Below are 27,569 nucleotides of genomic sequence, written 5' to 3' on the forward strand. Positions count from 1 at the left end.
TGACCTAGATTGTTGTTTTTCATTTCCTCCTCATGGAATATTTTGTTGAGAATATTCTGTAGTGCAGGCTTTCTATTTGTAAATTCTTTTAACTTTGTTTATCATGGAAGGATTTTATTTCGTCTTCAAATCTGATGGTTAGTTTTGCTGGGTATAAGATTCTTGATTGGCAACCATGTTCTTTCAGAGCTTGAAATATGTTGTTCTAGGCCCTTCTAGCTTTTAGAGTCTGGGCTGAGAAATCTGCTGATATCCCCCTATGGTTTCCCCCTATGTGTAATCTGATGCTTTTGTCTCGCAGCCTTCAAAATCCTATCTTTATTTTGTGTTTTAGGCATTTGCATTATAATGTTCCTTGGTGTGAATCTTGTGATTTTGTGCATTTGGTGTTCTGTAAGCCTCTTGTATTTGATTTTCCATTTCATTCTTCAGGCTTGGGAAATTTTCTGCTATTATTTCATTGAATAGATTGTTCATTCCTTTGTTTTGTATCTCTGTGCCTTCATCAATCCCGATAATTCTTAAATTTGGTTTTTTCATGATGTCGCATAGTTCTTGGAGATTCTGTTCATGATTTCTTACCATCTTCTCTGTTGGGGCTACTTTATTTTCAAGATTAAATATTTTGTCCTCATTGTCTGAGGTTCTGTCTTCCAAGTGGTCTAGTCTGTTGGTAATACTTTCCATTGAGTTTTTAATTTGGTTTATTGTTTCCTTCATTTCAAGGTTTAACGTTTGGTTTTTCTTGAGAATCTCTATCTCTTTGTTGAAATGATCTTTTGCTTCCTGCAGTTGCTCTTTCAACTGCTTATTGGTATTATCATTCATTGCCTGCATTTTTTTTTCTTATCTTATCCTTTGCTTCATGAATTATCTTAATCATATATAATCTGAAGCCCTGTTCTGACATTTCTTCTACCATATTGTCACTGGATTCTATTAATAAGAATCTAGATTTGTTTGGATCATTTTCTTCCCTTATTTTTTCACGTTGTTCATGTATCTTCCCCTCTAGCAGTGCAGATCTGGGGTATTGCAGTTTTCCCCCTATAGGCTTATAGTGACCCTATAGGTTTCCAAAACCTTTTCTTTAAGGGGTAGATCAATATTAGTAGTGCCCAGTTCAGACAGTATGCAACCCTAGACCGAATAGCCCCTATGAGAACGTTAACAATATTGTCATAATAAACAGATTGAGTTCAATTATTATCTTCAATATAACAAATAGATATGCAATAAGGTCTGCAGTTTCTAATGGAGGACAAAGAGAATGCAGAGGGGTGTAGGATGTAGCTGTTAATGGGATAAGAAAAGAATATATAGAAGTTCTAGGTAATAGAAAGAGTGAGAGTGTAATCAAAAGAAGTTGGTTGTTAGTATGCGAAAAAGGAGAAAGACTCTGAGGGAACAGGTAAACAAAAGGAAAAGAGAGCAAGAAAAGTAAAGAAATATAAAGTTAAAAGTTTTCAATAAGGAGAAAAAAGAAAATCTGCACTATACAGTCATATAGTATTCAAACCTCCCAGTCTTCAGTATCCAGATGCATGAGAGGTACCTGACAGTGAGCTTCCAGTCTCCAGCAGGTGTCTCAGGATGGGATTTGCCCCACCTAAAGATCGGAGCTCCGGCTTCTAGGATTATCCAAGATGGCCCGCTCTGCCTTCCAAGTGTGTTGGCAAATGGGGAGCTGCAGCTTGGGGTGTGGGCGTGGTCAACTGTAGGTCCTGGAGGTGGGGTGTGGTTGGTCAGGCAGGGGTCCTGGAGGTGGGGTTTGGTCTGTCTGGTTTCTGGATCCTGGAAGCAGGGTGCAATCAGTCGGTCTGGGGGTCCTGGTGGCGGTTAGCAGTTAGTCGAGGTGAGGGCCCCAGAGGCAGGGAGTGATATGTCCAGCTGAGGGATTCTGGAGGTGGGACTCAGTCTGTCTGGCCAGGGTTCCTACGGGGCCTGGCTATTGTCTCAAAATGGCGGCAGGCACGTGTAACCAAACCTGCAGGTACTGTGACAGTGATCTTCCCAGGCAACAGCGGGCAGCTGGTGTTCCACTTGCAATCTGTGGTCAGTTTGCTGACTGCTGTGAGATGATGGGGAGTTGAATCTCTGGCGGTGGGTGATGGGTAGGTGAAAGGCAGGCAATGGACAGGCAAGAGGCAGGCAAATGGCGAATGATAGGTGCCTGACAGTAAGCAATCTGCACTCAACAAGGTGTTGATATGCTGGCAGACTGCAGGTGATCGCAGTAGACAAATGGAGTAAATAGCAGGGGATTGATAAGCAGCAAAAACTGCCTCACCAAGAAAAAGATATCCTCTGATTGAAACCCGAGTTACCGAGCGACAAGGAACACAGCCTCTCTCTAGTCTGCCATCTTGGATTTCCGTGTTTGATTTCTTTTGGTAAATACATAGAAATGGAATAGTTGGATTTTATGTTAGTTGTATATTTTACTTCATAAGAAATTGCCAGACTGTTTTCCAGAGTGTTTATTCTATTTTTCTTTTACATTAGCAGTTTATGAGAATTCTATTTGTTCCAAGTATTACCAGTATTTGGTATGATTGATCTTTAATTTTAGACAGTCTTTCTTCATAAGTTTGAAGTTTGTTTTTTTTTTTAATCATGAGTAGGAATTACATTTGATGCTTTTTTTGTATCTATTAAAATCTTAGTTCATTGGATAAGACAAAGGGGAATGAAGGTCAGGGACGGGGAATGGGAATAGGAAAGAGTAGAGTGATTGGAGATAACTTTTCTATGTTCATATATGTATATATGACCAGTGATATTCCATATCATGTATAACCACAAGAATGGATTCTAATTAGAGTAAGTTATACTCCATATATGTATAATATGTCAAAATACACTCTACTATCTTGTATATCTAAGAAGAACAACAACAAAAAATTCTTATGGGCTGCATGGTAGTGCACACTTATAATCCCAGCGACTTGGGAGACCAAGGCAGGAAGAATCCCAAGTTCAACATTAGTCTCAGCAATTTAGTGAGTGCCTGTCTCAAAATAGAAAGGGCTGGAGCTAGATAGTTCAATGGTAAAGTACACCTGGGTTCAATTCTTAGTACCAAAAAAGAAAAAAAAAATTATATGACTTTTTGTCTATTTTTTTTTTTGTAAATAAACGGTACCGGATATCGAACCCAGGTTCTCACATATAACAGACAAATGCTGTACCACTGAGTTACAATCTCCAAACCTTTTTATTTTGTTTTGAGACAGGGTTTCTTTTGCTAAGTTGCCTAGGGTAGCCTCAAATTTTTAGAAAGTATTTTAAATGTTTGCATTTGTTGTAATATTGATCTGAATTTTTTGTTTCTTTTCTTTTTTTTCCTACCCATTGGGGTCTTACTATGCTGCTCAGGTTGGCCTCCAACTATTGGGCCCAAGTGATCCTCTTGCCTCAACCTCCTGAATATCTGGAACTACAGGTGTGCACCACCATGCCTGGCTATTTTTTTTTTCTTTCCTTTTTTTTTAAAGTGTGGCTTTATTTCTGGACTTTGAATTCTATTCCATTTATCTGTTTATCTCTATGTTTATCCTTATGTCACTACCATAAAATCTTTTGTTTTGTTCTATTTTTGGTATCAGGGATTGAACCCAGGTCCCCACTCATACTAAGCTTACACTGTATCAGTGAGCTACATTCCTAGCTCCTAAATTTTCTTTCTTCTTGTTTTGTTGTATCTGTCAGGTTTTAGGTTATATTGGCCTCAATATTAATTCAAAAGTGTTCTTTTGTTCTCTGTTTTATGACTCCTCCTTAAAACTTTTTCTTCTTAAGTGTCAATTTTGGTGATTTTTTTTGTTTTTTTTTTTTGGTGGTAGGGATTGAACTCAGGGATACTCTACCACTGAACTATATCCCCAGCCCTTTTTATTTTTATTGCGAGACAGGATCTCACTAAATTACTGAGGCTGACCTAACACTTGTAATCCTCTCACCTCGGCCTCCCAAGTAGCTGGAATAATGGCAGGCACCACTAAGCTCTGTAGTTGTGTTTTTAAAGAAATTTGTCCATTTCACCTGAAATGTGGAATTTGTTGGTATAATTATACCAAGAGTTTATTTTTATTCTCTCTCTCTCTGTCTCGGTTCTGAGGAGACCAACTGTGAACTTGTGCATGCTAGGCAAGAAATTTACCACTCAGCTCCTCCCCCCCCCCTTTTTTTTTTTTGGTATCAGGGATTAAGCCCAGGGCACTCAACCACTGAGCCACATCCCAAGCCCTTTTTTGTGTTTTAGAGACAGGATCTCACTGAGTTGCTTAGGACCTTGCTAAGTTGCTGGGGCTGGCTTTGAACTCCTGCCTCAGCCTCTCCACCTACTGGGATTACAGGTGTGCTCCACTGTGCCCAGCATTTTTTTTTTTTTTTTTTTTAATTTGAATTTTGAGATAGGATCTGACTAAATTGTCCAGGCTGGCCTTAAACAGGTAATATACTCCTTCCTTAACCTCCTGAGTGGTTGGAATTACAGGCAAGCTTGACTTACTTGGCTGTTTTCTTCACTCTTTATAGCTGAATCTTTTTTCATTTGTATTTACAATATTTTTTTTTAAAGTTTAGATGTTAATGAACCTTTATTTTATTCATTTATTTATATGTGGTGCTGAGAATCAAACCCCACTGCCTCACACATGTAAGTGCTCTACCACTGAGTCACAACCCCAGGCCTGTATTTATCATAACTTCTTACCTAGTTTCATATTCATGGATATTTGGTTGTTTCTTGTTTTACAGTATTGCATAATAAAAAATTCTTTAGTAACCATATCTGTACAAATCTCATTGGTTTTGTTTTTTGGTCTTTTCTTTTTTGGAACTGGGGATTGAACCTAGGCCTTCTCTTATGTGAGATAAGCACTTTGCCACTGAGCAACATCCCAGCCTCATTTCATTATTATTTTTTTAAATTTATTTTTATTTTAAACAAATGGTGTACATCTTGTTTCTCTGTACATGAAGTAGAGGCATACAATTTGTGTAATGGTACATTTACATAGGGTAATAGTTTTTGATTCATTCTGTTATTCTTTTCCTTCCCCCCATCCCTCCCTCCCATCATCTCATTTTTTATGTTAAATTCCTGAGATGGAATTTCTAGGTTCAAAGTTTTTTGTTTGTTTTTTTTTTTAACAATTCTGGTACATTTGAAGTTACTTTTACAAAATGGTTGCCTTAGTGTATACTTCTGTCAATTTTGTATCAAAGAAACTTATTTTGCTGCATTCTTGAAATCCCAGTTATACTGTAACAGTATTGGTTATCTGAAATGCTTGGGAGCAGAAGTGTTTTGAATTTTGGGTTTTTTTCAGATTTTGTAATATATACATAGACACAATGAGAGATCTGGGGATTAGGACTCAAGTCTAAACATAAATTCATTTATGTTTCAGGTATACTGTATACACATAGCCTGAAGGTAATTCTATTCAGTATTTTTAGTTTACCAGCTTTTTGACTGCATCCTATCATATGAGATCAGGTGTGAAATTTTCTACTTTTGGTAGCAAATTGGTGCTCACTCAAGAAGTTTTGCATTTTGGAACATTATAGATTTTGGATTTTCCGATTAGAGATATTCAGCATATTTACTCTTGGCTGGTTTTACAGGCAATCATATCATTTTTGGTTTTCTTCTTTTTTCTTTTTCTTTTTTAAAGGGGAACTAGGGATTGAACTGAGGGGTGCTCTATCACTGAGCTCCATCTGCAGCCCTTTTTGAAGACAGCGCCTGCCCTTAAACTTGGGATTTTCCTGCCTCAGCCTCCCAAGTAACTAGATATGTTTTACTGTGCCTGGCATTTGTGTTGTTTTTATTTGGAATCTTTTGATAACTTGTGAGGTTAGAGTCTTTTTAGGTATTTTATATTTCCTTTGTGAATTGCTTGCTTATGTTTTTGTCCCCTATTTCATTTGTGAAATCATTAGGATTCTGCATAAAATAATACCTCTTCTGCCATGCAGTGGAAAACTTTTTCATTTTGCCATGTCTTTTATTTTTGTTTATGTCTTGATTAGTGAAGTTGTGCATTTTTACCTATTTAAATTAATTAATATTTTCTTTTATGGTTTATGCTGATAGGCTTAGGAAGACCTCTTTCACAGGAATATATATGACAATTATATATACCTATTTTTGTTCTTCATGATATTTTAATTTGTTTTTTTTTTTCCTTTTTTGGTACTAGGGATTGAACCCAGAGGTGTTTTACCACTGAGCTACATTACCAACCCTTTTTATTTTTTGAGACAGGGTCTTGCTCAATTGCTTAGGGCCTTGATAAAGTTTCTGAGGCTGGCCTCAAACTTGAAATCTTCCTGCCTCACCTTCCCAAGATGCTGGGATTACAGGCATGTACCACTGCACTTGGAAGTATTTAACTCTTTAATCCATTTGGAATTAAATTTTGGGGGGGCACATTTTTCCTCCCAAATAGTTGATAGTCTCATTTTTACATTGATTGGAAATGCCCTAAGTAGTATTGACTGGATCAAAAAAATTAATGTCTTAATTATAAAGGTATTTTTATAACATTTGTATAAACATTTTTACTTAGGAGAATTTTTTTTTTTTTTGGTACTAGGGATTGAATCCAACGGTGCTTTTACCACTGGGTTATATCCCCAGTCCTTTTTATTTTTATTAGGGTCTCACTAAGTTACTGAGGGTCTTCCTGAGTTGCTGACCCTGGCCTCAAACTTGGGATCCTCCCACCTCAGCCTTCATGGTCCCTGGAATTACAAGTGTGGGGCCACCATGCCCAGTAGGAAAAGTCCTTTTTTATTTTTTATTTTTATTTTTATTTTTTAAAAATATTTTTAATAGTTGTTGATGGACTTTTATTTTATTTACTTATTTATATGTGGTGCTGAGGATCAAACCCAGTGCCTCACATGTGCTAGGCAAGTGCTGTACCACTGAGCCACAACCCCAGCCCCGAAAAGTCCTTTTTTAATTTAAATATTTCCTAAAGAAACCATTAGGTGCTGGGGTTGTATCTCAGTGGTAGAGCGCTTGTCTAGCATGTGTGAGGCACTGAGTTAGATCCTCAGCACTACATAAAAATAAATGAATACAGTAAAGGTGTTGTGTCCATCTACAACTGAAAATATTTAAAGAAAAACCATTAAATAGAAGCAGAGTATAGTAACCTGAAACTATTAGATATCAACTTTCAGGTATATTGAACTGAGACTAAATTCTCAATTTGTAGTTATTAGGAGTTAAATTTCTTTTTTGATAAATTATATGAAAAATTTCTTCACAACCTCATTCCTTCTGAACAAACACAAAGTTGCATTTGGTTGCCTGGCTTAAATTGTGAATTTGTTATTCCAAATGCTTAATTACAGCTTGCTGAAACCTGAGTTTGATACTCCTAAATGAGCCCCTTGGATCTGATGGGAATTTGTATTTCACTTTGATTTGTTGCTAGGATAAAGATAAAACTGCAATTTTTTTTTTTTTTTTTTTTTTTTTTTTTTTTTTTTTGCGGTGCTAGGGATTGAACCTAGGGCCTTTTGCTTTACGAGGCAAGCACTCTACCAACTGAGCTATCTCCCCAGCCCCGAAACTGCAATTTATTTAGCCTTTACTATGTACTAAGAACTTTGAGATGGATGTTACTTATTATTTTATAGATAAATCAGAGACATTAGGTACATATAGTCTACTAATTGGTTGTGCTAGATTTTTGTATCCCAGTTTCTCTGATTCTTTTTTTTTGTTTTTTTTTGGGGTGCTGGGGATCGAACCCAGGGCCTTGCACTTGCAAGGCAAGCACTCTACTGACTGAGCTATCTCCCCAGCCCCCCCAGTTTCTCTGATTCTAAAACTTGAACTCTTACCACCATAATATGTTGTCATAGTATATTTAATTTCCTTTGGGTAGTAATTTTCTAGGATATTGGAGAAAGCATTTGAAACATTTTCCTTCTTTTTTTCTGAGGTACTCTGAAAGCTCTTCTGAGGATGATTCACTTGCGGAAGATCACCCAGATCCACGGGTAATCTAAACATTTAATAGTCTCACTATGATTTTTTTTCTTAAACTTATACTTTTTAAGGAAAAAAATGAGTAAAAAAGTAGAAAAAGACTTTGGACATACTTATCAATAAATAATTGAATACTTCCTACATATTCTTTTGTTGATGAATTAACCATCCTTTCAGTATTTGTTTATAGTCCGTTATTAAGGGAAAAAGAATGGAAGGGAATAGCCAGAAATAAGAGCAAACAAATAGAAAGAGAATTAATAGTAAAATTGGAGAAAAGAATATATTTTCTATCTAGGATTTACTGATGAATAGGCTTGACTAAAGAGATGTGGAAAGTAATACATCATGTTACTCATAACTTTTCTTCTGTTTTTTCCCTTGATAAATCAGTTTTTGGCTATATTAATCAAGTAATGATGACACATGGTTGTATTTGATTCATGTTTGAATTGATGGAATAGTAGTGACTCTCAGTGACTACCCATTCATTTCCATACTTGGTTATGTTATATTTTTAAAAAGCAACCATGCTTATATTATTTAATCATCAATTATGAATTGGCCCTCCATTAACTTGGAGTGGTGGTGAGAGTATATCTTTTTGAATAGTAAACGCTTGTTTGTAAATCATCTTATAAACACCTATATATTCTGATTGTAAATGTCAGGTTGGTGAAAGCAAAATGTAGAAACCTTATTAGTATGGATAATGTAACTTTTCTTGAATACCTGAGTAATTGATGCTAAAATCATGTTTCTGCCAGTCAGCAAATCACATGAACAGTTCGCTGCTCTCTTTATATCGGAAAGGAAATTCTGATTCTGTTTCACATACTCCAGAGGTGGAGCAAAGAGAAACTACTGCTTCAGCACCACGACTAACTAAAACAGACTCCATTCCTTTGAAGACCCCTGCAAGAGAATCTGAGGGAGGATGGTTTATTGATACAACCCCAGATGGAAAAAGAGACAATTTTTTCTTAGACCTATCAGATAAGAAAAGTAACCATAAGAAGCCAGTATCTGACATCCAGGTATTTTCATAGTTAACTTTTAGCCCCATGTAGTTGGAATATGTTACAGTCTTTTCTTTGAATCATTATTAAGCAGACACTTGTGTTTTACAGGTCATAGGAACTTTGTAATACATGGAGTACCCTTCACACTATTGCTGTTATTGCCTTCCTAGCCTGAGTCTCTTTCTTGCCTTAAGTATTAAAATAGACTTCTAACTGAAATCCATTCTTTCTTGTTTCCTTTGGATTATTCTTCACACTGAGATATCTTTTTTTTTTTTTTTTTAATGAGTTAAGTAAGGTCATTGCCATTCTTCTATTTACAACCCTTTAATTGTTTCATTCAGTCTCAAATCCAAAAACCATAAAACCCTGAATGATTTGGGTGTCCTGCTGTCTCTTAATCTCATCTTCTACCATTGTCTTTCCTCACTGCCCTGCTTTGCTTTGGTGACAGTGGCCTCTTGCTGTTTCTAGAACATGCCCAAGTGTCTCCTACTTGGGCATTAGCACTTGAACTTTCTATCTGAAACACTTGCCAATTTTTCTTGTGGTTCACTTCATCACTTCTTCACATCTCTTTTTTTCATGTCATCTTTGTAGAGAGGCCTTTCCTCTCTTGGGAGATAGCATATTGTTAGGTACTCTGCTTCCTAACCCTCTTTTATTTATTTAATTATTTTTAATTATCTAAAGTCATTTAGAATGTAAGTTTCTGGAGAGCAAGGACTTTGTTTTGTTTAGTACTGTGTCCCTAGCTAAAATATGTCTAACATTTGATAGCCAGTTTATTGAATTAGTAGTGCCAAATGAACTTCCCAAGATGTATTTACTAATGAGAGGTTAAAAATTACTGCTTTAGTTATATATTGCACAGTAATAAATTTAGGAAGAAGGGATGATTGCTGCTGAAACAGTATTGATTTATGTTCAGTTCAGGATAACACCTTAAATCCTATATCAATAGATTTATGTGAAAATGTATAGAATAGGCAGGTGCCTTTATTTTGTTTGTTTTTGTTTTTAAGTTAATTCAGAGGCACTCTCCCATTGAGATGCATATCTGACCCTTTTTATTTTTTATTTTGAGGCAGGGTCATGCTAAGTTGCCCAGGCTGGCCTTGAACTTGAGATCCTCCTGTCTCAACCTCCTCAGAGACTGAGATTACAGGCATGTGCCCAGCACCTGGCAGGCAGATGCCTTTTTAAAAACCTTTTAAAAAAGATTTGAAAGGAAACTTAGGAAATGTGTAGATTGTTAAATTATCACAAAATGAATATTCTTGGTACCTTTCTTAATGATTATTTTAATGCATAGCAGAATGCGAGGGGGTTTAAAACCATTTATCCCATGATACAGTGACTGGGTATATGGGTAGTGCTAGTAGTCATGTGGCTTTTGAGCCCTTGAGGTGTGGCTAGTGCAAATGAGGAACTGATGTTTTAATTTAAATGTGAATTTAAAGCTTATAGTTATTTCAATTTTTGGAAAGTCTCTATGTTTGAAACAACATGAATATGTCATTCTACATTATCAAGGGTAAGTTTTATAAAATTTAAGTACAAGTCAAGTGTTTCCTATGAAAATTTAGTGTCTAAAGTTGAGGTGTACTATAAACTTAAAGTACACATTAGATTTTGTTTCTTATTATAAAACATAGAAGTCTGAGGATATAGCTCAGTTGGTAGAGTGCCTGCCTTGCATGCAGAAGGCCCTGGATTCAGTCCCAGCACCACAAAAGAACAAAACAAACAAACAAAAAACTATAATTTTTTATGTTAAGTCTGTGTTGAAATGAGAGTGTTTTGAACATACTGAGTTAAATAAAATAGATTATTGACTGGGGGTATAGCTTAGTGATAGAACTGGTGCTTAGTATGTAAAAGGCCATGGGTTCTATCCTTAGTGCTCCCCACCACCCCCCGGAAAAAAAAAATTATTATTAAATGAATTTGACATGATTCATTTTTTCCTTTATATAATTTTGAGACACGGTTCCACCAACTTGCCAGGGCTGGCTTCAAACTTGAATTTCATCATCTTGCCTTAGCCTTGTGAGTCACTGGGGTTACCAGCATGCATTGTCCCACCTGACTCCATTTTTAGTGGCTACTAAACTATATAAAATTACATGTGTGGCTTGCTTTATATTTCTTTTGGACAGTGTTGCACTAATTAGTTTCCAAACACAGCCATTGATTTGGGGAAAACTTTTCCCTTTGAATTTTTAATTAGTGTACCTTTTCCAAATGTCTTTGCTTTAATCATACATCAATGAAGAACATTATTATGATTGGGAAGACCTTGACTTTTATGTTGAATTATGCCTTATGTTTTAAACTACCAAAGCAACTTGGTAATCATGTTTTCTTGAATCATCAGATTTCAGCTAAAAATTAAAACTGTGAATTACCAACTCTGAGTAGACTCAGTGAGAATAAAAGATGATTTTAGTGTCCTAAATGAAGTAGCTCTCAATTCAGGAACAAGACATAGACAAATTAATCACTCAAATACAAAACTGATTATGTTAGCCTGTAATACAGTTGCAAATACATTGTTCTGGGAGTGTGAGGAGAAGATTAAATATAATTAAAGAATATGGAAAGAAAGTTTCCAAATGTTAAGATTTAAACCTATCTTTAAGGTTATGGGATAGGAGGCCATCACTAGCAGGCAGCATCTTTAAACAGAGAGATTGAAAATCATTAACAGAGAAGTGCTACAGCATGAAGGCAGGAATGGACTTTTTTGTGGTGCTGGGAGTCAAACACAGAGCCCTGCTCATGCTAGGCAAGTAAGTGCTCTACCACTAAACTACACCCTAGCCCTAAATCTCATCTTACAAAAAGCAGTATATATGTATGTGTGTGTGTGTGTGTGTGTGTGTGTGTGTGTAAATTGGCATTGTAATTTAAAATATGGCATATTTAAATTTATTTTCTTTCCAGGATTCAAAAGATTTTTCTTTTCTGGAGCGTGATAATAAAGGGAAGGGCAAGCTAAAAGGCAAAGGAAACAAAAGAAAGAAGGAAGATCTTCAGGAAGTAGATGGAGAAATAGAAGCTGTCCTGCAAAAGAAAGGTGAAGTACAAGTCTTGTGGGTAGGAGTGGTTGTGTTTGCCTTTTTTTTGTGGTGTTGGGGATTGAACCCAGGGCCTTGTGCATGGGAACCAAGCACTCTACCAACGGAGCTATGCCCAGCCTGGGTGTGTTTGCTTTGAGAGAGTTATCACTGTCCTGATGCCAAGCTGTTTTGCGTGGGGGACTTTTTGTGTATAGAAACATTTCTTGGAAAATATTTCTGTCTAATTGACCTTAATTATGAGTTCATATTGAATCATTAATCTTTTACCTCCTCTCTTTTTGTTTACCAGCCAAAGCCAGGGGACTAGACTTGCAGGTATCCAGTGTGAAGTTTGAAGATGTTGGAGGCAATGATACTACATTAAAAGTTAGGTCAAATTCAGAATTTTACCTCAAGTGGGTATATTGCTGATCACTTATACGAACAAAGTTTGTCTCTTTGTTTATAAACATGAACTGGGAATAGAAATGGAGATTGGGAAGGTGAGAAGGGCAGACCTAATTTAATACCCCTTAGGATATTGAGAGAGAAAAGAAGTAAATCATCCTTTATCTTTTCACCTTTTAAAATTAGATAGTATGTAAGATATGTGCTTTCTAAGTAATATTCTTTAACAGTAGTAGTAATTAGGTTCACTGTTTTACTGTCTTCTCTTTTCTAGTTACTATGCTAATTTCTTTTTGTTATACCTTAAAGGTAGGTATTTTTATAGCTTAGGAAATAGTGGCCTAAGAGGCTATTGCTGAAGTCATCCAGTAGGTATCAGAGCCAGGATTCAAACTCAAAAGACTAAACCCAAAGCCTGTACTCTTATCTACTCAATTTTGTTGGTCTGAAGACTATGACATTTCATTCCACTTTGATTTTTTTCTGTCTTGGGCAGAGGAAGACATCTTTTGTGCTTTTTCCCTGATAGGAGGTCTGCAAGATGCTTATTCACATGCGCCACCCAGAAGTGTACCACCACCTGGGCGTTGTGCCCCCACGTGGAGTTCTTCTTCATGGACCACCAGGCTGTGGGAAGACATTGCTTGCACATGCAATTGCTGGGGTGAGGTTTCTGACACTTGTTTGCTTTTGCTGTTTTTATTGTTATTATTTTGTTTTTGTTTTTTCTTCTTTGGTCAACTTCAACCAGACCTGGTATCTCTTTGAAAGAAAATATGATCAGTGAAAAATGATCTCCCCCAGTTTTTAATTTCTCTTTTGGTGGTACTGAGTATCAAACCCAGGGGCACTCTGCCACTGAGATATATCCCAGCCCTTGTTATTTTTTTGAGACAGGGCCTCAAGAATTTATCCAGGCTGCCCTCATATTTGAGTTCCTCCTGCCTCAGCCTCCATTGCTGGGATTACTGACTTATCCCTTTTTTATTTATCTCTTTCATTCTGCTATTTGTGAGAGTTTTTGAAAAGTGAATACAATTAGTGCTGGGGTTGTAGCTAAGTGGTAAAATATTTGTATAAGCACATGTGAGCCACTGGGTTTGATCCTCAGCACCACATAAAAATAAATAAATAAAGGTTTTGTGTTCATCTACAACTAAAAAAAATAAAATACAAAGTGAATAGATCTACCTATCACCCACCGCCTGACGTCCAACTCCTGGTCACCTGCCATTGGCAGACTGCCAGCAATTGCCTGCTGTCTACTGTTGCCTGGAAGTCCATTGTCACAGTACCCACAGGTTTGGATACACGTGGCCACTGCCATCCTGGGACACCAGCCAGGGCCTGCAGGTTTGTTGTCACCACAGTCACCATCTCAGGGCGTGGCCACCTCTGTCTGGGGACACAGGCCAGGGCCTGGAGATATATTTGGGTACCTACAGGTCTGGTTGCACCTGAGGTCTTTCTGCTCGGTGTGGTAGTGGCTGCCATCTGACTGCCTCTTTGCAGGGTCACTCTTTTGTGTGAGTGCATCCTTGGTGGTCTCTCTGCAATTGAAAGGACATTGAGATCTTGGGACTGCAGCAAGATGGGGCTTGGGGAAGCTGAAGCCCAGGTCAGATTGCAACTGGATTCGCATGGACAAGTCTGAGTCTGGCAAGCTTGTGGAAAGCTGGAGACCAGGGTCATTTCCCTGGGGGGAGCAGAGGTTGAAGATACTGGAGAAAACCAGACTCTTCTCCAGCTCAGTGACTCCTGAAGTATGCAGGGCTGGAAGGGGCCAGCTACAACCCGTGGGAAGAATGGAAGAGGGTGTGAGGGCATCTTGCTATTGGCTCACCCACCCAACTGGTCTTGCGCTCACTGGACTGGAACTTACATCAGACTTCAGATAACCCCATCATAGGTGAAGAAGGGAAACCCAGAAAATTTTTGAAAGCCAATGGAATCAATCATTCAATTTTTTTTTTCACCCTTTGTCTCATACCTCTTCCATCTTTGAATCCAAATATTTTTCATACATCAATTTACTGTGGGAGTGAAATCTCTGAATAGTATATTATACTTTTGTTGTGTATTCTTATATTTTTACTTTTTTAAAATCTGTATGTATTTTTTTGCTCAGCTGTCTCCCTGGATTCTCTTTCTCAATAATCTCTCTTAATAACAGCCAACCTCTATTAATTCCTCCCTTCTTCTTTCTATAAATTTTTACCTCTATCTTCTCCCCTTCTCCTTCATAAACATCATATCTTACACTACTTCTGTTCCCTCATTGTCCATCATTTGAAATGGTAAATCCTTTTAGCAAACTTACTGTTCATACTGTAGACAATTGGTGATCACTTCATTTGTTATAATTGCAACAAACCTGTAAATACCTTAATAGGAGCCATTTGGTTTAAGGTGGTGTGTTTGCATTGGGTGCTGTTAATATTGATCTCTCCCTTAAATGTAAGGTACTAGAAGCCTTCAGGGACACTGTAAGCTACAGGGTAGAATCTACATTGTCTCAGATCCATACCACTAGATGAGAAGACACACAAACAACATGAAAAAACAAGGAACCAAAGTACCTCAAACAAACCAAAATGTTCCAACAATAGAATCCATAGATAACACAGTAGGAGAAACGTCAGAGGAGTTTAGAAAATAGTTAGATTGATCTTTGAAATAAAGTATGGTATCAGAGAGAAAATATAGGAAGTGGAAGATCAATCAAGAGACAGATTTTATAAAAAGGAATCAAGCAGAGATCTTCAAAATGAAGGAAACAATAAACCAAATTAAAAATGCAATGGAAAGTATCACCAACAGATTAGACCACTTGGAAGACAGAAGAACCTCAGACAATGAAGACAAAATATATACTCTTGAAAATAAAGTCAGCCTCACAGAGATAATGATGACAAACCATGAACAGAACTTACAAGAAAAAATGGGATTTATTGGAATAGATGAAGGCACGGAGATACAGAACAAAGGAATGCACGATCTTTTCAATGACATAATATCAGAAAATGTCCCAAATCTAAAGAATGAAATGGAAAATGAACTGGAAGAGGCTTACAGGACCCAAAATGTACAAAATTACAGCAGACCCACACCAAGGCACATTATAATGAGAATGACTGATATACAGAATAAGGATAGAATTTTAAAGGCTGAGAGAGAGAAAAAAATCAAATTGCATATAGGAGGAAACCAATTTGGATTTCAGCTGATTTCTCAACCCAGACCCTCAAACTGCCAGGAGGTCCTGGAATAACATATATCAAGCCCTGAAAGAAAATGGATGCCAACTGAGAATTTATATCCAGCAAAATTAGGCTTCAGATTTGAAGATGAAGTAAAAACCTTCCATGATAAAAGTTAAAAAAAATTCATAATTAGAAAGCCTGTACTACATAACATTCTCAGCAAAATATTCCATGAGGAGGAAATGGGGGGAAAAAAATGAAAATAGGCAAAGGGAGGAACTACACTAAAGGCAAGGTCCATCAAAGGAGAAACTAAGTCAAGTTAGAAACCAAAAATAAACCAAAATGACTGAGAATACAAATCATATCTGTATAATAGCCCTGAATGTTAACGGCTTAAACTCATCAATCAAAAGACATAGACTGGCAGATTGGATTTTAAATAAAGACCCAACAATATGCTGTCTTCAAGAGACTTACCTCCTGGAAAAGACATCCACAGGCTGAAGCAACATTTCATATTGCTTAAGGGAATTATACACCAACAAGACATAACAATTGTAAATATTTGTGCCCCAAACAACAGAACGTCTGTGTACATCAAATAAACTCTTCTCAATTTCAAGAATCAGATAGAGCACAATACAATAATACTGGGTGACTTTAATGCACCTACCTCTCTCACCACTGCATAGATCTTTCAAACAAAAACTAAACAGTGAGGGCCGGGGTTGTACATCAGTGTTGGAGCACTTGCCTAGCATGTGTGAGGTATTGGGTTTGAGTCTCAGCACTGCATATAAAGAAGTAAAAATAAATGTCCATCAAAAAGTAAACAAACAAACAACAACAACAAAAAAAACCCTAGAATTAGATAATATAATCTGTGATTTAGACTTAATGGGCATATATAGAATTTCATTCATCATTGAGCGAATATATTCTTCTCAGCAGCACATGGATCCTTCTTTAAAATACATCCCATGTTATGCCATAAAGCAGCTCTTAGCAAATGCAAAAAACATAGAAATACTACCCTGCATTCTATCAAATCATAGCAGAATGAAACTAGAAATCAACAATAAAATAAAAAACAGAAGCTACTACAACAACTGGAGACTAGATAGCAACTATTGAGTGATGAATGGATAAAAGAAGAAATTAGGGAGGAAATAAAACAATACTTAGAGGTAAATGAGAACACTGATGCAGTATATCAAAATCTCTGGGACCTGTGAAGGCAGTGCCAAGAGGAAAGTTAATTGCATTGAACTCATACATTAAAAGAATAAAAAGTCAACAATAAATGATCTAACATTATATCTCAAAGCCACAGGAAAAGAACAAATCAGCACCAAAAGCAGCAGAAGACAAAATAATAATTAAAATCAGCTGAAATTAGTGAAATTGAAATAACAAACAATTGACAAAACAAAACGTTAGTTCTTTGAAAAAATAAAATTGATAAACCCTTAGCCACACTAACAGAAAATTCAAATTACTAAAATGTGTGATGAAAGCAAATATCACAACAAACACTACTGATATACAGAAGATAATTAGAAACTGTTTTGGTGAAAATTTATACTCAAATAGAAAGTGTCAAAGACATTGACAAATTTCTAGAGAAATATGAACTACCCAAACTGAATCAGAAGGACATACACAATTTAAACAGATCAATTTCAAATTTGAAATAGAAGATGCCGTCAAAAACTTACCAACCAAGTAAAGCCCTGGACCAGATGGATTCTCAGCCAAATTCTACGAGACCTTCAAAGAAGGATTAGTACCAGTACTCTTCAAAGTATTCCATGAGATAGAAAAGGAGGGAACCCTTCCAAACTCATTCTGTGAGGCTAATATCACTCTGATACCAAAACCAGACAAAGACATCAAGGAAAGAAAACTTCAGACCTGATGAACATAGATGTAAAAATTCTCAATAAATTCTGGCAAGTCACATACAAAAACATATTAAAAAGATAGGGCACCATGATCAAGGGGGTTCATCCTTGGGATGCAAGGAGATCAATAAATGTAATGCATCACACATCAATAGACTTAAAAACAAGAATCATGATTATTTGAATAGATGCAGAAAAAGCATTTGACAAAATATAGCACCTCTTCCTGTTCAAAACACTAGAAAAACTAGGGATACTAGAAACATACCTCAACATTGTAAAAGCTATCTATGCTAAGCTGAAGGCCAAAATCATTCTAGTGGAGAAAAATTGAAAGCATTCCCTCTAAAAACTGAAATAAGGCAGGGATGCCCTCTCTCACCACTTCTGTTCAACATTGTCCTTGAAACTCTAGCCAGAGCAATCAGAAAGACAAAAGAAATTAAAGGAATATGAATAGGAAAGGAAGAACTAAAACTATCACTATTTGCTGATGACTTGATTCTAGAAATTAAAGAAGACCTTAGAAGATGGAAAGATCTCCCTTGTTCTTGAATAGGCAGAGTTAATATTGTCAAAATGTCCATACTACGAAAAGTGTTCTACAGTTTCAATCTAACTCCTATTAAAATCCCAATGATCAAACAGTCATGAAATTCACTTGGCAAAATAAGAGACCCAGAATAGCCAAGGCAGTCCTTAGCAAGAAGAGTGAAACAGGAGACATCACAATACTACTACAGAACAATAGTAACAAAAATGGCATTGTATTGGCACCATAATAGACATGGAGACCAATGGTACAAAATTGAAGATGCAGAGACAAACTCACATAAATATGGTTATCTCATACTAGACAAAGGTGCTAAAAACATACATTGGAGAAAAGATAGCCTATTCAACAAATGGTGCTGGGAAAACTGGAAATCCATATGTAACACAATGAAATTAAACCTCTATCTCTCACTGTGCACAAAAATCAAAGTAAATCAAAGATTTAGGCACTAGAACAGAGACCCTGTGCCTAATAAAAGGAAAAGTAGACCTAATCTTTGTTATGTTGACTTAGGACCTGACTTCCTTGACAAGACTTCTAGAGCGTAAGAAGTAAAATTAAGAATTAACAAATGGAGTGGATTCAAACTAAAAAGCTTCTCAGCAAAGGAAACAGTAACGTGGAGAGAGAGATTGGGAGAAAATCTTTACCATACACTTGTCTCAGGATATATAAAGAACTCAAGGGGACTGGGGTTGTGGCTCAGTGGTAGAACATGCCTAGTGTGTGAGGCACTGGGTTTGATTCTTAGCACCACATATAAATAAATGAATAAAATAAAGGTCTGTCAACATCTAAAAAAATTTTTTAAAACTCAGAACACCAAAAAACAAATGACCAATCAATAAATGGGCTAAGGAACTGAAAAGACAGTTTAGAGAAGAAATACAGTCAATTATCAAATATATGAAAAAATATTCAGCATCTCTAGCAATTAGAGAAGTACAAATCAAATGTATGCTAAGATTTCATCTCCAATCAGAATGGGAATTACCAAGAAATCAAGCAAAAATAAATGCTTGTGAGAATGTGGGGGGAAAAAGGTACACTCATACATTGCTGGTGGGATTGCAGATTGGTGCCGCCACTCTGGAAAGCAGTATGGAGATTGCTCAGAAAACTTGGAATGGACCCCCACTATTTGACCCAGCTATCCCACTCCTTGATTTATACCCTGAGGACTTAAAATCAGTGTACTACAGTAATGCAGCCACATCAATGTTTATAGCAGCTCACTTCACAACAGCCAAACTATGGAACCAACCTAAATGCCTGTCAGCAGCTGACTGAATAAAGAAAATGTGGTACATGAGTCTTATCAGTGAATTTTTAAAATCTTACGAAAATTGAATACAATTATTGTATGTACGATAAAGGTTAGGTGGGAAGCAAAACAGTATAGCTATAATGAACCTTTTTTAAATCATACAGTTTAGGTTTTAGTTATTTCTTTCACTTTAAGCTGATAATTATTAAGAACAGCAACATGAAAACTAAGGATAATACTTTTTTTGGTGGTGGTGCTAGGGTTTGAACCCAGGGCCTTGTGCATGCTAAGCAAGCACTCTGCCAACTGAGCTATCACTAGCTCCCCATACTGATTTTTATAGAGCTAAATTTATTAACCATTTCTTTTGAGTCATGTTCTTATATGATTTATAATGTTGAAATATTCTTTCTAAATGGTAATGAAAAACACCTGCTTTGCCAGATAAAGTTAGCATTCTTATTTTAGCCCTATCAGGTTTTTCAGAAACTATATTGTTTAGTAAAATGTAAAATATCCAAGTAACTTCAATTAGTGGATTAGCATAGTAACCATTAACAAATTTATGCTTTGTCAAACAAATTGTTTTTAAAGGGGAACTTGATTGTCTCATTTTTGTTGAATAATTCTTTTGTGTAACTCTTGCACTGCAGACTTTGGTATGTAGTAGTAAGTACCACAAATCTAGTTTTAATGTGAGAGAGATATTAAAGTCATTCAGATGAATAAATGATGTACACAGTAACAGTTAGAAAATGTGGAAGACAGAAGTGCAGAATATAGTGTAGACTCTTGGAATACCCACATTATAGTTGGGGTCAAAGAATGTATTGTTGAGGAAGTGAAATTTTCATAGACTGAAGAATGAGTAGGAGTTAGCCAGACTTGTTGCCAATCTTATTGATGGAACAAAAATAGTTTCTCTTCCTTTTCTTAAAAAGTCTGCCTCTTCTGAGGCAGTAAATGACTCTGGGTTAGCAAGGAGAGGAATGCTAACTGAGTGTATGGAAAACAACTGTGTTACAACTCTTGCTATTTCCTTCCAGTAGATAAATGACAAATACAGTTGTTTTGGTTCAACCCTAAGTCAGAGGAACCATCTCTTGAAATTTCAGAGAGAAAAGAATTTTGAAGTGTCATCTATAAAGTAAAAAGAAGTAGAAAGTATCTGTTTAATGTGCTTACATAAATCCGTAGATTTTTCAAGAGTGTTTTTTATAGGGCCCACACACAAAGTTGAAATTCTTCAGGAAAATAGTCATTTTGATGGAGTAGAGAGGATGAGGGAAAAGTCAGGAGGTTAATATTTGAATATTTGGTTATTCTGTTATGTGTTTGTGCACAGGAACTTGACCTGCCAATTTTGAAAGTAGCTGCTCCAGAGATTGTGTCAGGAGTTTCTGGGGAGTCCGAGCAGAAACTCAGAGATTTATTTGAACAAGCTGTGGTGAGTCAGTTAATTGCTTACATCATTGTCAGATCTTATAAACTTGTATTTAAAGATCCTGCCTGTTGCTGATGCTGGTACTTGTTATCCCATTCACTGGCTGTTATTTCGTAAGCATGGTAATTTGTTTTGCATGTTGGCTAAATATTTTAAATGGATTTAATGATACAGATTATTGGATAAAAAATCTATTTCATCTGAAATGAAATAAAGATAGTTGATAGGAAATGTTGGACTTTCATACCCAGCAGTCATATATTGAAAATATATCATTCTTATGATATTTTCATTCACTTACTTTCCCCAACTTTGGTTACACCAAAGAACTACTAAGCAATATGAAAATTGTTATATGTAGGATTATCATATTATAAAAGTAACCATAAACATGGCAGGATAAACTCTTCCCTATTTGTAATATGAAAGCTGTGAAAAGAAAAATTCTTTTACCAGAGAGAAATTTCAGATTGGACTTTATCCTAAGTGTAATTTCTGTTATTAAAATTTGGATGATGATATTTACATCCTATTAAAGCTTTATTTTCAGTACAGGATAGTGGCTACATGTCTGTACTTTCAGTAAGAAAGATGACTTCAAATCCTGTGCCATTGTGTGTGATGGTGAACTAGAGATTTAACCACCATACCCACAATTTCCTTACTAGTAAAACAGGGTATTAATAATACCTTGATTTCATGGAGTTGTTGAGAGTATTAAATGAGAGAATTCTTTTTTTTTTTTTTGATACTAGAGATTGACCCCAGGAATGCTTTACCACTGAGCCACATCCCAGCCCTTTTTATTTTGAGACAGGGTCTCCCTAAGTTGCTTAGGACTTGGCTAAGTTGCTGAGGCTGACTTTGACCTTGTGATCCTCATGGCCCAGTCTCCTGAATCACAGGGATTACAGGCATAAGTCACTACTCTCAGCTTGAGAGTTCTTACAAAACCTTTAATGTAATACCTTGTGCACATGGAGCCCTGTAAATATTAGACATGCTATTATGTATGCTTGAGCAAACACAAGGCACTGTAGCTAAAACTAAAAATAATGAATGACAGGTTTAATTTTATGTCCTTACTTATATTCAAAGTATATAGTAGCTGATGAACCTGGCCAATACAACTGCTAGATGCTGATATGAAATTAGAAGAGAAATTCTTTCAATAATAATTGAGAAAAATATTTTAAAATAGCAAGAATGGAGACATTCGCTTGATTTGTTGTGTAAACTGGCAGTGATAAAGATGTGGACAGCACAAGGAAGGAGCAGAGAAAGGGTGGGAAAGGCAGTTTGCACAGCTAATTCTTTCAGGTGTCACCTACTTTCCAAAACCTGCCTGATTTAGTTTTTGATTTGGCACATACAGCCAGAGAACAAGTAGTAAATTTCATGTGTGGGTGGTTGTATTAAAGTTTCTTTGTAAACCAGTACTGAACCAGTACGATATCTGACAGGAGGTATTCAGTGACTGTATGGTGTAACACCATACATACCACCTTTCACTGGTTCCCTCTTCCCTAGTGAAAGGGAGTACAACAAAGTATGTGGTTTCGAGAACAGATTCAAATTACATCAGGTAGTTCTTTGCAGAAAATGTTATGCCACCTTTAAAGGCTAAATTTATTTTTATTTTAAAATTTTATTTATTTTTTTCCGTGGTGCTGGGGATTGAACCCAGCGCCCTGTGCTTGCAAGGCAAGCACTCTACAGACTGAGCTATCTCCCCAGCCCTGGCAAATTCTTATGTGTTTATTTTCTGAGAAGTTAGTTCTCTGTAACTTTACTCTTTTGTAACTGAGTAATGTATCCAGTTGTCTTGGGTGCTGTTTTGCAAACATTATCATGAGGAGTACTGGGGAAGAGAGCCAGTTAGGAATGATTCTAGCATGTGGTTTTTAAGAAATTTTAGCTAGATTGACAGTCTGATTCAGCATAGTCAGTGTTACTCCTAACGATTGAATAATCGAGAATGATTTAGATTGACCATCTAGATATTTTCCTTTATATTTTTCATTTAATGCTTAAGTCTCCCTTTTTTACGGTATATATTACAAAATTTATCATTTTACCCTTTTTTTTTTTTTTTGTAGTGCTGGGTATTGCACCCAGGGCCTTGTGCATGTGAGGCAAGTACTCTACCAACTGAGCTATATCTCCAGCCCCATTTTAGCCATTTTTAAATGTACAGTTCAGTGGCATGAAGTACATTCATGAACATTCTGAACCCTGCCCAGGTTTTTTTTGTTTGTTTGGTTTTGGTTTTTGGTGGTACTAGGGATTAAACCTGGGGGCACATTATCCCTGAGCTGCATCCCCAACCTTTTTTTTTTCCTCCTTAATTTTGAGACAGAGTCTTGCTAAATTCCCTAAACTGGCCTTGAACTTGTGATTCTCCTACCTCAGCCTCCCAAATAGCTAGGATTACAGATATGTGCCACTTGGTTCTAGTGCATCTCAAATTCCTATATAGCCAATTCGAAACAAAAGCTTGGACATTTTTATTTTGATAGAAACATATAACACTTCTAAAAAATTGAGTTTTCTGACTTAAAGCTTTTACACTTACTGTTTATGTTTCATAGCATAGCACATATGTCTGATTTATAAAAAATTTCAATAGACTTGGCAGAAAACATGGATTGACGAAGACTATAAATGTGTTACCAGATCTGTAGTCATTTACTGTCCTCTTTTAAACATCTTGGTTCTCTTCAGATAGATAAAAATCAGAAGTAACACACCATGAACTGCCTTCCTTAGGAGTTATTCATGTGGTGAATAGTCCTTGAACCTTTAAGATTTAAAAAATTGTGTATAGATGCATGTCTGTAATTCTGGCAACTTGGGGGCTGAGGTGGGAGGATTGCAAGGTCTGGGCTAGTTTGGTCTAGTCAAACCCTGTCTCAAATTTAAGAAAAACACGAAAAGTACTGGAATGTAACTTAGTGGTAGAGCAAACCTGGGTTTAATCCCTAGTACTGCAAAATAAATAAATAAATAAGCCTTGGGGGTGTAGCTCAGTGGTAGAATGCCTCTGAGTTCAATCCCAAGTACAGAAAGAAAGGAAGGGAGGAAGGGAAGAAGGGAAGGCAGAAAAGGAGGGAAAGAAAGAAAAAGAAAGAAAAAAGATGTATGTACTTAACTATGCATCAGCATAGGGAATGCATTCACAGCCATCTTTTTTGACATTTTTATTTCTAGTCAAATGCACCCTGTATTGTTTTCATCGATGAAATTGATGCTATTACCCCTAAAAGAGAAGTTGCTTCAAAAGATATGGAACGAAGAATTGTAGCCCAGCTCCTAACCTGCATGGATGGTTGGTTTGAAACAATGAATTCATTTTAAGATAATAAATTTCTTAAAATAGTGTAGGTTATACACAAAGATAAAATATTCAAACCATAAATCTCATAGTGTAAATAAAGAAATTTTTTTTCACAAAAAATTATGCCATTAATTTAAAGTGTATACTGTAGTTATTCTTAATGTGTTTCTATAAGAATATGCTAACATATTTTGCTTTTTATAATTCTGAGATTGCATTATAGACATTCTTCAATTTACTATTTGTTCCTTAACAATATATCTTGTAAATGGAACATTGCAGTGGGAACCATTTTAATCTCTTTTTAACTGATGCCATGATATTCTTTAGGATAGATCTACCATGTTGTACTTAAACATTCCCACATTGATGGATATTTGTTTTCAATTTTTTGTTTTGCAGTAGGTTAGGGAAAATATCCTTAAAAGAGTATTTTTGGTGCACATGTTTATTTCTGTGTGATAAATATTAGAAATAGAATTGATAGTTGAAAATTATACATTTTCAATTTTCATGGGAAATGGCACATTGTATTCCATAAGACTTTGCAGTTTATATTTCCACTAGCATTATATAAAAATCAGAACTTTTGGAATTAGAGTCTGCCTACTTTGAAGTAGCACATTTTGTGTACACAAGAAAATTTGAAGTAGTACATGTTTTGTGTTCCTTGCCATGCCGGGTTGCAAGTTGCTTATTCTTCTATTTTATATATATCTAAATTTTTTCTGCTGTGTTTTTGAGGCCCGTGTTCTGAGAAAAGCCCTCATGTCTTTCTCTTAGCTAAAGAATAAACTGCATAGCTGGGAGCAGTGGTGCCCACCTATAATCCCAGCGGCTTGGGAGGCTGAGACAGGATGATCATGAGTTGAAAGCCAGTCTCAGCAACTTATTAAGGTCCTGAGCAACTCAGTGAGACCTTGTCTCTAAATAAAATACAAAAAAGGATTGGGGTTATGGCTCAGTGGTTAAGTGCCCCTGGGTTCAATCCCTGGTACCAAAAAAAAAATAGAGAATATACTGCATAAACGCACAATTTAGTTAGTATATTACTATCTTCGTACTTCTTGTGAGGGAATATAACCTGACTCCTTACTATTTAATCCTAGTTCAGTTGAGAGAAATAAACTTAGGAAAGATAAGTTTTAAGCCCTACATTCTGTCCATCCTTGAAAATCCATTTCTAGATTAAGCCAGAGCAGCTTAAATTAGTCCCCCATTATTGTTATCATTATTCCAAGACATGTAACTGTCTTCCCTAGACTCCTTGTGGTTGGATTGATGACCCTGCCTAAACATCCCATGCAATTTCCAACTCTATGCTTTCACTCATGCTTTTTCTTCTATGTAGAATTTAATTAGCATCTCTCTCTGCTTTTTAACATCATATTCACCTTCAGTATTTACCTCTTCCATAAACCCTCCCTTATTCCTCAGTTGGAATTCACAATATCTTCTGTTTTACTGTGGCATTTCATTTTCATTACCAGTATTTATATTTCATAAAACTTGACTTACAACCTATGTTCCTAATTATACACTTAATATTTCTGAATACATTGTGAATTGCTGAGAACAAAGTTTGTATTTTATTTATCTTCTTTATACTTTTTATATATCAGACATTTAATGTTTGTTTTACTCAAAGTGGTAATACTTTGTGTCTACCCATTAAATGATTTGTGTAAGCATTATTGTCTTCAGTGTTTAGGTGTCTTATTCACCTCTTTTCTGTGTCTGGTTCTTACTAGATTTGAATAACATGGCTGCTACAGCTCAGGTCCTGGTCATTGGAGCTACTAATCGACCAGACGCATTAGATCCTGCTTTGAGACGTGCAGGAAGATTTGACCGAGAAATATGCCTAGGTATCCCCGATGAAGTATCCAGGGAAAGGTATGTTGTAAGAGAATGATGTTTGTATGCTACTATATCATCTAAATATTAAATTTTTTGAAAGTAAGGGATAAGAAATACTATGTAGCCTTCTTTCTCAGTGAAATTGATTTGTTAAGAAAAAAATCCCACATCAAATTAATGCTTAAGAATACAACTTACTGGGTCTGGGGTTGTGGCTCAGTGGTAGAGCACTAGCCTAACACATGTGAGGCACTGGGTTCCATCTTCAGCACCACATTAAAAAAATAAATAAATAAAGGAATTAATGTCCTTCCACAAATGAAAAAACAATCTAAAAAAAAATAATACAACTTGCTGATCAGTAGAATATTGTTTCAGGTTTTTTTTAGTAATGATAATAAACTTACGTATTCATACTTATTTGTCTGATCTTGTTTACAATGGCTTGTGTCTTTTGCTGACCAGTTTAGGGTCAGTGTCTTGAGCTATGGAATAGAGCATTGCCATCTGGTCCACATTTAGGTTTAATCTGAGTACAGTACTTTAATCTGTCATAGTATTTAATCTGTAATAGTAGCCTGACTTAGACCATGATCCCATGACAAAAAATGAAATGGCAATCAGAGTGTTGAATGTTGTCTATTTTTGCTGCAGGATCAGCCTTTCCTAGTAATTGGGGTGAAATGTCCATAGAGCATATAGATGTCCATCAATAACTAAAAATATCTCAAGAAGTACTGTTAGTTAAATAGAGTAGAAATCTAGTGAAGAAATGTTCTGAAATATCACGTTTATAATGACTTTTGCCTTAAGTTAATGACATTAAAATTGGTATATGTGCAGAAAGTTATCCCAGCTCTGCCTCATGGTATCTGTGTTCTAGCTATTAAACATTTCTAAACTTTAGTTTATTTATTTGAATTACAGTAATAATAATTTATCTGTAAGATAGTAATAATAACTTAGCTTAAAGGTTTCTTGTGAGTACTGGATTAATGTAACCTAGCACATATTTTTTTTGGCAGGTCCTGGGGATTGAACCCAGGTCCTCACACTTACTAAGCAAGTGTTTTACCACTGAACTTCACCCCTAGCTCTAGAAAAAATGTTTAAGGTAGCTGTTAATATTTTTCTGATGGACTGGGATTATGGCTCAGTGGTGGAGTGCTTGCCTAGCATGTGTGAGGCACTGGGTTCGAGTCTCAGCACCACATATAAATAAATATATAAAATAAAGATCCATTAGAAAAAATATTTTCTGAACTTTTTCTGGAGGGTGGGGGAGTGGGTAGTAGACATTGGACCCAGAAGCGCTTTACCACTGAGATATATCCCCAACCCTCCCTTTTTTTCCCTTAATTTTTAAATTTTTTTAAAATATATTTTTTAGTTGTAGATGGACACAATACCTTTATTTTATTAATTTATCTTTATGTGGTGCTGAGGATTGAACCCAGGGCTGCACATGTGCTAGGCAAGT

General features: G+C 36.1%; 1 protein-coding gene across 4 annotated transcripts in view; it reads left to right on the forward strand.

The window, feature by feature from the left end:
- The window catches only part of Nvl (nuclear VCP like), a 141,283-nt gene that overhangs the window by 18,628 nt on the left and 95,086 nt on the right, over positions 1–27,569 (forward strand). For all 4 annotated transcript variants that reach the window (XR_007104441.1, XR_007104440.1, XM_047521430.1 and 1 more), the window contains 8 exons: positions 7,974–8,031; positions 8,788–9,057; positions 11,992–12,124; positions 12,418–12,494; positions 13,045–13,179; positions 20,794–20,895; positions 24,103–24,220; positions 25,981–26,125. Coding sequence is in view for 2 of the 4 variants with exons in the window: in XM_047521430.1 (XP_047377386.1) it covers positions 7,974–8,031; positions 8,788–9,057; positions 11,992–12,124; positions 12,418–12,494; positions 13,045–13,179; positions 20,794–20,895; positions 24,103–24,220; positions 25,981–26,125 (1,038 nt within the window). In the remaining 2 variants the exon portion in view is untranslated. The remainder of the gene's footprint in view (positions 1–7,973; positions 8,032–8,787; positions 9,058–11,991; positions 12,125–12,417; positions 12,495–13,044; positions 13,180–20,793; positions 20,896–24,102; positions 24,221–25,980; positions 26,126–27,569) is intronic.

The sequence above is a fragment of the Sciurus carolinensis genome, chromosome 12 (genome assembly GCF_902686445.1).
Source record: "Sciurus carolinensis chromosome 12, mSciCar1.2, whole genome shotgun sequence".
Classification (NCBI taxonomy): domain Eukaryota; kingdom Metazoa; phylum Chordata; class Mammalia; order Rodentia; family Sciuridae; genus Sciurus; species Sciurus carolinensis.